This window comes from Salmo salar, chromosome 20 (genome assembly GCF_965601325.2).
Source record: "Salmo salar chromosome 20, fSalSal1, whole genome shotgun sequence".
In the NCBI taxonomy this organism is placed as follows: Eukaryota; Metazoa; Chordata; class Actinopteri; order Salmoniformes; family Salmonidae; genus Salmo; species Salmo salar.
The window spans coordinates 26,299,436-26,312,398 of record NC_138310.1 but is presented as its reverse complement, the minus strand read 5'-3'; the positions used below and the strand labels follow the sequence as shown (position 1 = coordinate 26,312,398).

Below are 12,963 nucleotides of genomic sequence, written 5' to 3'. Positions count from 1 at the left end.
TGAAAAAGTCAAGGGGTCTGAATACTTTCCGAATGCACTGTATATTCTATAAATCCTATGATTCTATGTGGACAACACTGAAGCAGAAAGTACACACATTATACTATACTGTACTATCCTAGAAGTATGCAAACACACACACACACACACACACACACACACACACACACACACACACACACACACACACACACACACACACACACACACACACACACACACGACACAGCTGAAGCATGGAACAACATTCCCTCTAGTGCACCAACTAGAACTACCTGAGACCTCTCAACTTCACTGACTTTCGCTCCCTCCATTTCCCTAGTTTAACACATGTGCTTTGTGTTTCCAGGGGGTCCTTAAAGACCTTTATCCACACTGTTCACCTGCTGCAGAAACAGACAGACCTGGGCCAGCTCCCTGTGGCTGATGTGCTCTATAAGTGAGTCTAGTATCCTTATGTCTGGATGTGCTTGGTGAGACACACTTGTGTCCCTTCCTTGTCTTGCCGTGGTTGTGACCTCTTTCTCTCCCCGTCTGTCCCACCCAGACTCCTAGTGCTGGAGGGGGGGCCAGGCTCCCCGTCCTGTCTGCTCGGGGGCAAGCACAGCGTTTCCTGGGGCTTTGAGGACATGCTGCCTACGCCTGACAGCAGCAATGGAGGGGCAGAGAGCAAAGGTAATCAAATCAAATCAAATTTTATTGTCACGTACACATGGTTAGCAGATGTTAATGCGAGTGCAGCAAAATGCTTGTGCTTCTAGTTCGGACAATGCAGTAATATCTAACAAGTAATCTAACAAATTCACAACAACTACCTTATACACACAAATGTAAAGGGATGAATAAGAATATGTACATATAAATATATGGATGAGCAATGGCCGTGCGGCATAGGCAAGATGCAGTAGATGGTATATAATACAGTATATACATATGAGATGAGTAATGTAGGATATGTAAACATTATTAAAGGGGCATTATTTAAAGTGACTACTGATACCTTTATTAAGTCCATTTATTTAAGTGGCCAGAGATTTGAGTCTGTATGTTGGCAGCAGCCTCTCTATGTTAGTGATGGCTGTTTTAACAGTCTGATGGCCTTGAGATAGAAGCTGTTTTTCAGTCTCTCGGTCCCTGCTTTGATGCACCTGTACTGACCTCGCCGTCTGGATGGTAAAGGGGTGAGCAGGCAGTGAATCGGGTGGTTGTTGTCTTTGATGATCTTCTTGGCCTTCCTGTGACATCGGGTGCTGTAGGTGACCTGGAGGGCAGGTAGTTTGCCCCTGGTGATGCGTTGTGCAGACCTCACTACCCTCTGGAGAGCCTTACGGTTGTGGGCGGAGCAGTTGCCGTACCAGGCGGTGATGCAGCCCGACAGGATGCTCTCAATTGTGCATCTGTAAAAGCTTGAGTGTTTTAGGTAACAAGCCAAATTTCTTCAGCCTCCTGAGGTTGAAGAGGCGCTGTTGCACCTTCTTCACCACACTGTCTGTGTGGGTGGACCATTTCAGTTTGTCCGTGATGTGTACGCAGAAGGAACTTAAAACTTTCCACCTTCTCCACTACTGTCCCGTCAATGTGGATGGCGGGGTCCACGATCATCTCTTTTGTTGACGTTGAGTGAGAGGTTATTCTCCTGACACCACACTCCAAGGGCCCTCACCTCCTCCCTGTAGGCCGTCTCGTCGTTGTTGGTAAAAAGGCCTACCACTGTTGTGTCGTCTGTAAACTTGATGATTGAGTTGGAGGCGTGCATGGCCTCGCATTCATGGGTGTGAACGCACCCTTGTGGATCAACGGGGTAGAGATGTTGTTTCCTACCTTCACCACCTGGGGGCGGCCTATCAGAATATCCAGGACCCAGTTGTACAGGGCGGAGTCGAGACCCAGGGTCTCGAGCTTAATGATGAGCTTGGAGGTACTATGGTGTTAAATGCTGAGCTGTAGTCAATGAACAGCATTCTTACATAGGTATTCCTCTCATCCAGATGGGATAGGGCAGTGTGCAGTGTGATGGCGATTGCATCATCAGTGGACCTATTTGGGCGGTAAGAAAATTGGAGTGGGTCTAGGGTATCAGGTAGGGTGGAGGTGATATGATCCTCGACTAGTCTCTCAAAGCACTTCATGATGACAGAAGTGAGTGCAACGGGGCGATAGTTATTTCGTTCAGTTACCTTAGCTTTCTTGGGTACAGGAACAATGGTGGCCATCTTGAAGCATGTGGGCACAGCAGACTGGGATAGGGATTTATTGACTATGTTTGTAAACACACCAGCCAGTTGGTCTGCGCATGCTCTGAGGACGCGGCTAGGGATGCCGTCTGGGACGGCAGCCTTGCGAGGGTTAACACGTTTACATTTCTACTCACGTTGGCCACGGAGGAGAGCCCAGAGGCTTTGGTAGCGGGCCGTGTCAGTGGCACTGTATTGTCCTCAAAGCAAGCAAAGAAGTTGTTTAATTTGTCTGGGAGCAAGTCGTCGATGTCCGCGACTGGGCTGATTTTCTTTTTGTAATCCGTAATTGACTGTAGACCCTGCCACATACGTTTTGTGTTTGAGCCTTTGAATTGCGACTCTACTTTGTCTCTATACTGACGCTTTTTTAAAGCCTGTGTGTATGCTATTTTTGAAAGCTCAAAAGTTATTCCGGGCTATTGAACTATGGGTCATTTTTGTGCTGTCAGAGTATTCTTTCTCACAGTACCTTTATAGAGTAATTTGTGTGGGAGTGCTCTGTATGTGCAGTTAGGTGTGTTTCCTATTTTGTGGATACAGGTAGTGAATAGGCCGAGACATGTTTATTTTGTGATTTAATTGACAGGTCTTGTTGGAGTGGGGTGACTCTGCTGGCCCTCAAAATCCTCGCTGCCTCTCATTATGATTTATCTGCTCACCTCTTTAGATCTTTTATATTTGGTCCTTTGTCTGCAGCCAGTTAGAACTCCACCATTTAGCCGGAGAGGGAGACATGGAGTCATCATGCTGATTTCATTCTGTCTCATTGGCTGAGGCTGCTGAGGATGGCATCATGTGTTGGTTATAGGGCAGGGTGGTGACTAGCTGAAGTTAAGGGGAGGAAGAGAGGGTGATGGCTTGTTTCCTCCAATCGATGGGCTGACCTTGGAGAGCCCTGTAAGGCTATAGGACCTCAGCAGCTCCCACTATAGGAGGCCAGTTGAGAGGCATAGACATGGCAGCAAGAGAATGTATTCTAACTGGCTGGCTGGGGGACTTAATTAACCCTTCTGTACATAAAATGTCTGCATGCATGACTGTAAGTCACTTTGGATAAAAGTGTCTGCTAAATGGCATATACAGAGTACTTAAGATCCTTATTAAGGGACAACAAATATATGAAGATAACTTTATCCCATTATTCAACAACATGAAAACAACAGATTTATTTAAATAGAACAATTTTCCCTTAAATTTTACAGGTAGAATAAACCTTTTTAGAAGGGCATGGCTCCCAATTCTTTAGATTTATTTTTGGTAATACCAATTACCCCACCGAAGACATTCGTTAAAGAAGTACACTTGGTCATAAGTCTTTATATGGGTAAATGAAACTCCTAGAATAAAAAGGAAAGTTTTACATCTTCCTAAGTCTGAGGGTGGTTTTAACCTTCCAGACTTGGAATTGTATCAACTCGCCACCCAAGGCTTTTACTTGCAACATATAGTTAAACGTACTGAAGAGGAGCAATGGGTACATATTGAAGATGTGCATGCTCATCCCCAGAATCTTTTTACGTGTCTATTTTCAAAGGATGAAGCTAAGAACATTAACAACTTCATAGTTAAGAACACTATAAAAGTATGGGAGAAAATGAAATGGATTCTACAAAAAACAATATCCCACCCTAAAAACACACCCTTATGGAACAGTCCTTGGATAGCTTTTCAGAGTTAATCGAGACATTGGCCCACATGGAAAACTACAGGCATAGAAATCATATATGACGTGGTAATAGGAAATACAAATGATTATTATAATTATATAGTATACGTAAACACAAATGATCAATCGGACAATAACGGCTATACTATGACTGTCACTGCTGTCTGCACCATGGTTCCTCACACTGGCGGGAAGATGTGAGAAAGCAAATGGATGGACATTGTCTTGTTGCCTCACCCCTTTCACTGTTGTTGTCCCTTACTCTCTATACTGTCCTCCCTCTTTCTTTACCCCTCCTTCCGTTTTTCTCCCTCTTCCGCTGATTCTCACTCCGTCTCTTTCTTCCTTCACTGCTGTTGCAGACACAGACCTGGGGCGCTGTCTGGCCACAGACGGGCTCTATCTCTACACCACTAACTCCTTTGGGAGAGGAATCAGCAAGCTGGGCTCCGGTTTGCATGGGACACTGAGGTAACATGGCACCCCTGCTTTCATATGCAGAGGGAGCGATAATGCAGAGGGAGCGATAATGCAGAGGGAGTGATAATGCAGCTGGAATGATAATGCAGAGAGAGAGTGAGAGGAAAATGTATGTATACTCTGGAAGTAGAAGCATAAGAGTTGATGTCCATTAGTCTATGTGTGTGTGTATATATATATATACATACACACACACACACACACACACACACACACACACACACACACACACACACACACACACACACTAAAAGGTTTGGACACACCTACTCATTCAAGGGTTTTTCTTTATTTTTAAAATGTTCTACATTGTTGAATAATAGTGAATCAAAACTAGGAAATAACACATATGGTATCATGTAGTAACCAAAGAAGTGTTAAACAAATCAAAATATATTTTATATTTGAGATTCTTCAAAGTAGCCACCCTTTGCCTTGTTGACAGCTTTGCACACTTGGCATTCTCTCAACCAGCTTTACCGGGAATGCTTTTCCAACAGTCTTGAATGAGTTCCCACATATGCTGAACACTTGTTGGCTGTTTTTCCTTCACTCTGCGGTCCAACTCATCTCAAACCATCTCAATTGGGTTGAGGTCGGATGATTGTGGAGGCCAAGTCATCTGATGCAGCACTCCATCACTCTCCTTCTTGGTCAAATTGCCCTTACACAGCCTGGAGGTGTGTTTTGGGCCATTGTCCTGTTAGAAAACAAATGATAGTCAAACTAAGCGCAAAACAGATGGGATGGTGTATCGCTGCAGAATGCTGTGGTAGCCGTGCTGGTTAAGTGTGCCTTGAATTCTAAATAAATAACAGACAGTGTCACCAGCAAAGCACCCCCACACCATCACCCTCCTTCTCCATACTTCACGGTGGGAACCATACATGCAGAGATCATCCGTTCACCTACTCTGTGTCTCACAAAGACATGGCAGTTAGAACCAAAAATCAAAAACTTATCCTCTGCAACAGAGTTAACTCTTTCAAAGTTCTTGAAATTTTCCGCATTGACTGACCTTCATGTCTTAAAGTAATGATGGACTGTCGTTTCTCTTTGCTTATTTGAGCTGTTCTTTCCATAATATGGACTTGGTCGTCTACCAAAATAGGGCTATCTTCTACCTTGTCACAACACAACTGATTGGCTAAAATGCATTAGGAAGGAGAGAAATTCCACAAATTAACTTTTAACAAGGCACACCTGTTAATTGAAATGCATTCCAGGTGACTATCTCATGAATCTGGTTGAGAGAATGCAAAACTGTCATCAAGGCAAAGGGTGGCTACTTTGAAGAATCTCGAAAATATAAAATATATTTTGATTTGTTTAACACTTTTTTGGGGTACTACATTATTCCATATGTGTTATTTCATAGTTTTGATGTCTTCACTATTATTCTACAATGTAGAAAATAGTAAAATAAAGAAAAAACATTGAATGAGTAGGTGTGTCCAAACTTTTGGCTGGTACTATATGTGTGTCTATATGTGTATATACACACACACACCACACACACACACACACACCACACACACACACACGGGGGATTGGAAATTATGCAGACAATTACATTGATGGAAGCCACAATCTATCTGCAATATCTACCCTCCCAAAAAGTGAGAGTGCCACACTAAAATAACCTTGCCACAGGGACACCTCCTGTTCCCTTCTTCTACCCTACTGGAAATCCCCCTCTGATTTCATTTTCTGAGCAAAATGTCATAGGAAATGGAGAGCCTGGTTTTGTGTTTGTGCAGGGGGTTTGTGTACTGTCGGAATGAGGAGTTTGAGACGGGCTGGGTGGTGTTCAGCAGCGGCCGCCTTCTCCACCGCCCCGCCTCCTTTGATTTCAAGCCCCATCAGCTGTGCCAGGTCATCGACCCCTTCACCCTTCAGGTACGCCAGCTGGCATCTAGCAACAGGCTTCATGACGTCACTTATGATGACTCAATTACACAGTAGTGTATCTCCACTAAAAGACTGACTGTGCTCTTTCTACCCGTCTCAGGCATGCCAGATCGTGTCAATGCCAGCCCACCACTTCCCTGTGGGCAGCAGCGTGACCACGCTGCACCTGTGCTCAGATGGAACCTACCTGTACTGGGTGTGGTCTCCCGCCAGCCTTAATGAGAAGACCCAGAAAGGCCACTCCGTCTTCATGGATGTCTTTCAGCTGTCGGTAAGTGAGCATGCTTCATCTAGCCTCTCAACAATGCTTAACAAAGCTCTTCCCTCGTTCCCCTCTCTCACCCCTCTGTCCCTCTTCCCCCCGGTGCAGATGGAGACAGGGTTGTGTGTGGCAGACGTCCTGCAGGAGAGGGTGATCCTGACACGGAAGGAGGGCGAGTCTTCCAAGTGTCTAAATGAGCTGCTGCTGAGCCGCATGTCACGCTTCCGCGCCTCCCACTCCGCCACGCTGGCTGCTCTCACCGGCTCTGCCATCTCCAACACTGTCAAGGAAGAGCAGTCCGGTAATACTCACACTCAATACTCATAATACACTCACACTATTTAGATACAGTATCTCACAAAAGTGAGTACACCCCTCACATTTTTGTAAATATTTGAGTATATATTTTCATGTGACAACACTGAAGAAATGACACTTTGGTACAATGTAAAGTAGTGAGTGTACAGCTTGTATAACACTGTAAATGTGCTGTCCCCTCAAAATAACACAACACACAGCCATTAATGTCTAAACCGCTGGCAACAAAAGTGAGTACACCCCTAAGTGAAAATGTCCAAATTGGGCCCAAAGTGTCAATATTTTGTGTGACCACCATCATTTTCCAGCACTGCCTTAACCCTCTTGGGCATGGAGTTCACCAGAGCTTCATCCTCTTTCACTCCTCCATGACGACATCACGGAGCTGGTGGATGTTAGAGACCTTGCACTCCTCTACCTTCCGTTTGAGGATGCCCCACAGATGCTAAATAGGGTTTAGGTCTGGAGACATGCTTGGCCAGTCCATCACCTTTACCCTCAGATTCTTTAGCAAGGCAGTGGTCGTCTTGGAGGTGTGTTTGGGGTCGTTATCATGTTGGAATACTGCCCTGCGGCCCAGTCTCCGAAGGGAGGGGATCATGCTCTGCTTTAGTATGTCACAGTACATGTTGGCATTCATGGTTCCCTCAATGAACTGTAGCTCCCCAGTGCCGGCAGCACTCATGCAGCCCCAGACCATGACACTCCCACCACCATGCTTGACTGTAGGCAAGACACACTTGTCTTTGTACTCCTCACCTGGTTGCCACCACACACGCTTGACACCATCTGAACAAAATACGTTTCTTGGTGTCATCAGACCACAGGACATGGTTCCAGTAATCCATGTCCTTAGTCTGCTTGTCTTCAGCAAACTGTTTGCGGGCTTTCTTGTGCATCATCTTTAGAAGAGGCTTCCTTCTGGGAGACAGCCATGCAGACCAATTTGATGCAGTGTGCGGTGTATGGTCTGAGCACTGACAGGCTGACCCCCCACCCCTTCAACCTCTGCAGCAATGCTGGCAGCACTCATACGTCTATTTCCCAAAGACAACCTCTGGATATGACGCTGAGCACGTGCACTCAACTTCTTTGGTCGACCATGGCGAGGCCTGTTCTGAGTGGAACCTGTCCTGTTAAACCGCTGTATGGTCTTGGCCACCGTGCTGCAGCTCAGTTTAAAGGGTCTTGGCAATCTTCTTATAGCCCAGGCCATCTCTATGTAGAGCAACAATTCCTTTTTTTCAGATCCTCAGAGAGTTCTTTACCATGAGGTGCCATGTTGAACTTCCAGTGACCAGTCAGTATGAGGGAGTATGAGAGCGATGACACTAAATGTAACACACCTGCTCCCCATTCACACCTGAGACCTTGTAACACTAACGAGTCACATGACACCAGGTAGGGAAAATGGCTAATTGGGCCCAATTTGGACATTTTCACTTAGGGGTGTACTCACTTTTGTTGGCAGCGGTTTAGACATTAATGGCTGTGTGTTGTGTTATTTTGAGGGGACAGCAAATTTACACTGTTATACAAGCTGTACACTCACTACTTTACATTGTAGCAAAGTGTCATTTCTTCAGTGTTGTCACATGAAAAGATATACTCAAATATTTACAAAAATGTGAGGGGTGTACTCACTTTTGTGAGATACTGTATATATACACATTGTTTCACACTCAATTAAATGTGTAATAACCAGGCAGTGAAAATGATGATTGAATCCATTATCCTCATCACATTGTGCAATTCACACTTCACGTCCCTTAGTCCTGTATATTTATGTTGTGTGTTGAAGCATGTCTTTGCTCCTCTTCCACAGCAGTGAACACTAGCTGTGGCCTCCCTCTGAAGACTCTGAGGAAGACGCCCATGTATGTGTGTGGGACCTCTCTGGTGATGCTGGCATCTCCGCCCGGCGTGTCTGGCAGTTCTACCACACGCTCCCTGTTTGGAGGCACCAGCGGTCTGTCCTCCCTGAAAAGTAAGAGCAGACATGTTCACCTTCACTGGGAATCTCTGTTGTGCTTTTAAGTCTCTTTTCTTTCTACTGTCAGTAGTATGTTTGTTGACTGCTTTCCTCTCTTTCTCCGATCAGTCCTCTCCTCTAGTCTGGTGTTCAACCTAGCTGATGGTCAGTTCAGCAGCCGGGCGGACCTCATTGATGCCCCTGGTAGTTCTCTGGGCAGGGGTGCCCAGGTGGCAGGGCTAGGTAAGCTCCTGTTCAGGAATTAGGTTTTTTCTGTGTGAGCTGAAATGTATAAAGTGCAGCACTTATTTGTGTTGTAACCCCTGCACCCTTTCCTATGTGCCTGTAGGAGCCTGCTATGACGCCCTCAACAACTTGATCTGGACCTGCTCCAGTGACTACATGGACCAGTGGTGTAACCCTGGCAACCAGGCCTTCCATCACATGTGCCATAGACTTGGCGTCAGCAATGTCATCAAAGAACCCAAAGGTAACCAAAACAGCCCTAATCCTGTTTGTCGATCGACGCTGACCTCAAGTGATGTGCTGCAGAATCATAGGCTAAATAGTCTCTGAACCAGCTTCTTCATTCACGTCAGATCAGGCAGTTAATAGTTACTACCCTCCCTTCCTCTCTCTCCCTGCTGCAGAGGAGACGGTGGCCACCGGTGAGGTGATCAACCAGCTGCTTCACCATGTGGGCGCTATGTGCATCCACCAGCTCAACCTGCTGGCAGCCAGCAGCAGCCTGCCCCTGGGCACCCTCCTGGGCAAGCAGCACCCCATCGATGCTCGCCACTTCAGCAGCATCTGTGACATCATGGAGAAAGCCATGGTGAATGGGGACAGCTGCATCATCCGCTGCATCCTGGTGGTGTTCCAGGTATGGTGGCGCTGGAGATCCAGCCTGCTACTGTGATGCTACCTGGAGTCCATCTGACGTCTAAATCACTCATATTTACACATTGGTGTTTGTCGTTCAGGTGGTGTTCAGGTTTTTCAACCCTCAGTCGGAGCAGAACAGGGAGAGCGTGCGGCGTTCAGGTCTGCTCCTGTGGCAGCTGCTCATGGCACCGGTGGATCAGATCGGACCAGAGATCCAGGCAGAAGTGTGCCTGGCTATCAGGTAAAACACAACTCAGTACAGCACAAATCCATAACCGTAAACACACATAAAGACCTGAACTTTGAGACAACTATCGTTCCCTTGATTGACATCTACTGTCTGGGTCTCTATCTCTCCCTCTCTGTAGCTCGGGTTTGAATACCTTGTATCAGGGGGAGTCTGAACTCAACAACCTGCTGAAGCTGGTCCTGACAGAAGGTGATAGTTGCAACCTACTCATTGGGTTTTATGCACACTCTTAACACATTCTAATCATCTTCGTATAGGGCTTGTACCTGGTACAATGGAATCGCTGAATGTGGTCTGTGTGTATCTGTGTGATCTTTAGGGGAGAGGAACAGTGGTCTGTCTCAGCTCCGTGATGTCATCCTCACCAACCTGGCTGACCAGCTGCAGAAAAATCGATTTGGGAGTGACGAAGATGACCACTACAGGTAGAGCACAACTATTGCAGAGATTTGCTCAACACTTTGCAATTTCATGCATTCCTGCTTGAAAGATAACTCCCAATTCCTCCCCTAACCAGAGCTAAAGGGTTTCACTGAGTAACCTGATGCCATAAAATGTTCTATCCCATGAATAATAATGCAATATGACACTGTGTCTCTGTATAAGAGGGTTGTTCAGATGAATCAGTCTGAGCATCTCTCTCCTGTGTTTCCCCTTCAGACTCAGTGATGAACTCCTGCACAGCATCCTGAAGACCGTTGTCCGTGAATCCTGCCGTCTTATCACCAAATGTCAGACTGTCGCCAGGGACGACTTCCAGAAGCTTCTCTCCACTGTGCCAGTATGTGTCTCTGTCGCTGCTCAACTACACTGAGGATCAACTGGGCTTTGTCTGGTCAGACAGTAGATTGTGTGTTTGCTCTTGCGTACTGACTTCCCTCGTCCCTTTCTACCAGGTGGCCTCATCAAGCCTGCGCTACCTCATGGCCATTCAGAACCACCTGCTTAGCAACACTGTTCTGATCCGCCCCGACGACAACGACGACAGTGACAACTCCCTACAAGGGGAAACAATGAAGGTACAGGTAAACACCCCCTTTAAATACCCCTACTGCTGTCTGTCCATGTGGAGTCCATATGTCCGCCCCTCTCTTCTCTTCCTCTCGCTCTACCTCTCTCTCTCTCTCTCTCTCTCTCTCTCTCTCTCTCTCTCTCTTTCTCTTCCTCTCGCTCTACCTCTCTCTCTCTCTCTCTCTTCTCTTCCTCTCGCTCTACCTCTCTCTCTCTCTCTCTCTCTCTCTCTCTCTCTCTCTCTCTCTCTCTCTCTTCTCTTCCTCTCGCTCTACCTCTCTCTCTCTCTCTCTCTCTTCTCTTCCTCTCTCTCTCTCTTCTCTTCCTCTCTCTCTCTCTCTCTCTCTCTCTCTCTCTCTTCTCTTCCTCTCGCTCTACCTCTCTCTTCTCTTCCTCTCGCTCTACCTCTCTCTCTCTCTCTCTCTCTCTCTCTCTCTCTCTCTCTCTCTCTGAGCGGCCTCAATTGCTGCAGCAATGGAGCAAGGAAATGTTCAATCATGACACAGCATAGCCACCCCATTTAGCATATTCAACAGTAAGCCCTGTTTTCTTAGTGCTTTTATCTATGGGTGTTTGTTTTCTTACCCACAGGCACATAGTATAGCTGCGACTACATTTTTTTGGAATTCATGTGCTTGTTTTTCCTGTTGTAAGCAAGTAGGCACTCTTACGGAAGCATTGCCTTTTCTGTGTGTGGTTCCCAGGAGCTGCAGACCAGCATCCTGTCGCTGGCCACCAAGATCCTGGTGGGGTGTGACGAGGTGCTGGAGAGCCTGCAGCAGGTGACCACCGCCCTCATCAACAGTGACATTACCGACCGAGAGACCAGGTGACCATCACCACTCCCCTCTCTGCTTTACCTGTCTACCTGTTATGTGTCTACCTGTCATTTTACCTGTTGTCTGCTTACCCCTAGCCCTCAACCTGTTGCCTGTATATCTGCATGTTCCCTTTCTGTCTGCCTCTTCTTCTACATACCTCTCATCCCACTTTTCTCTCTCATTCTCTTTCCTACTCTTCCCCTCTCCTCCCCCTCTCCCCTCTTCCTCTCCTCCTGGGCTGCAGGCTGAAGGGCTTGGAGCAGATTACCAAGGCTACAATGCTGGGGCACCTGCTGCCAGTTCTGCTCACCTCTCTGATGCACCCCAACCTGCAGACACTTGCGCTCGCCGACGCCCTCATGCCCCAGCTAGTACAGCTAGTCCTCTACACCAGCCAGGTGGGGGCTCCCAACCAGTCTCACCTCAATGCAGATATTCTTCTCTGGTTTAGAACTTGTGGCCGTCATCTCTAGTTTCTGTGGTGGAATATGGGTGGACATATGGTGATTGTTAAATGAAGGTTGAAGATAATTTGGAAGGAGAATGAGTATATATTTATATGGGTTTCCCCTGGTCATTTCCCAGACTGCTCTGCTGCTCAAGACCCAGTCTCCTCTCTTCACTGACAGCACTCCATTGGTAGGAGGGCCGCTGGGCCAAAAGACACCTGCTGCTGCTGATGACAGGTAAGTGCACACACGGTCCTCTGTGTAGGCCATGTTTATCAGGACCATAAGCCTGGTTTTCCAAGTGTGTTTGTGTATCTGTCCCTGACGACTGTTCCTCTGTCCCTGACAACTTCCTCTGTCGCCGATGACGGTCTGTCCTTCTCCAGCTTTAGAATCCTAGATGAGCGGGAGGAGCCAGGCTTCCTAACAGGCCTGAAGATCCCTGCTCCGTGGGCTGCTGGGAAGACGGTGGAGACGGTCCACCCTGTGCGAGACAACTATAAGTTCAAAGAGACGGTACACATCCCAGGAGCACGCTGCCTCTACCTGCGCTTCGACTCCCGCTGCTCCTCGCAGTACGACTACGACAAGGTGACCAATCCCTGCACCTCTCCACCCCACATCATATTTCCTTGGTAAAGCTATGGCATAACATGTCTAGTATTGCAAAGCTCTATGAGGAAGAGTATTTACTTGATCTT

The 12,963-nt window shown here is 47.0% G+C and overlaps 1 protein-coding gene across 5 annotated transcripts in view; it reads left to right on the top strand.

Moving 5' to 3' along the window:
• LOC106580373 (putative E3 ubiquitin-protein ligase HECTD4) overlaps positions 1 to 12,963 on the top strand; it is a 72,020-nt gene that overhangs the window by 25,836 nt on the left and 33,221 nt on the right. For 3 of the 5 annotated variants that reach the window (XM_014161357.3, XM_014161354.3, XM_014161353.3), the window contains exons 3-21: positions 350 to 439; positions 548 to 675; positions 4,266 to 4,374; positions 6,144 to 6,282; positions 6,395 to 6,565; positions 6,665 to 6,857; positions 8,700 to 8,861; positions 8,976 to 9,089; positions 9,196 to 9,336; positions 9,497 to 9,729; positions 9,830 to 9,972; positions 10,100 to 10,170; positions 10,301 to 10,406; positions 10,642 to 10,762; positions 10,878 to 11,006; positions 11,697 to 11,821; positions 12,058 to 12,211; positions 12,399 to 12,499; positions 12,649 to 12,853. In XM_014161357.3, the coding sequence (XP_014016832.1) occupies positions 350 to 439; positions 548 to 675; positions 4,266 to 4,374; positions 6,144 to 6,282; positions 6,395 to 6,565; positions 6,665 to 6,857; positions 8,700 to 8,861; positions 8,976 to 9,089; positions 9,196 to 9,336; positions 9,497 to 9,729; positions 9,830 to 9,972; positions 10,100 to 10,170; positions 10,301 to 10,406; positions 10,642 to 10,762; positions 10,878 to 11,006; positions 11,697 to 11,821; positions 12,058 to 12,211; positions 12,399 to 12,499; positions 12,649 to 12,853 (2,635 nt within the window). The remainder of the gene's footprint in view (positions 1 to 349; positions 440 to 547; positions 676 to 4,265; positions 4,375 to 6,143; positions 6,283 to 6,394; positions 6,566 to 6,664; positions 6,858 to 8,699; positions 8,862 to 8,975; positions 9,090 to 9,195; positions 9,337 to 9,496; positions 9,730 to 9,829; positions 9,973 to 10,099; positions 10,171 to 10,300; positions 10,407 to 10,641; positions 10,763 to 10,877; positions 11,007 to 11,696; positions 11,822 to 12,057; positions 12,212 to 12,398; positions 12,500 to 12,648; positions 12,854 to 12,963) is intronic. The other 2 variants (XM_014161358.3, XM_014161355.3) reach the window with 1 other exon arrangement.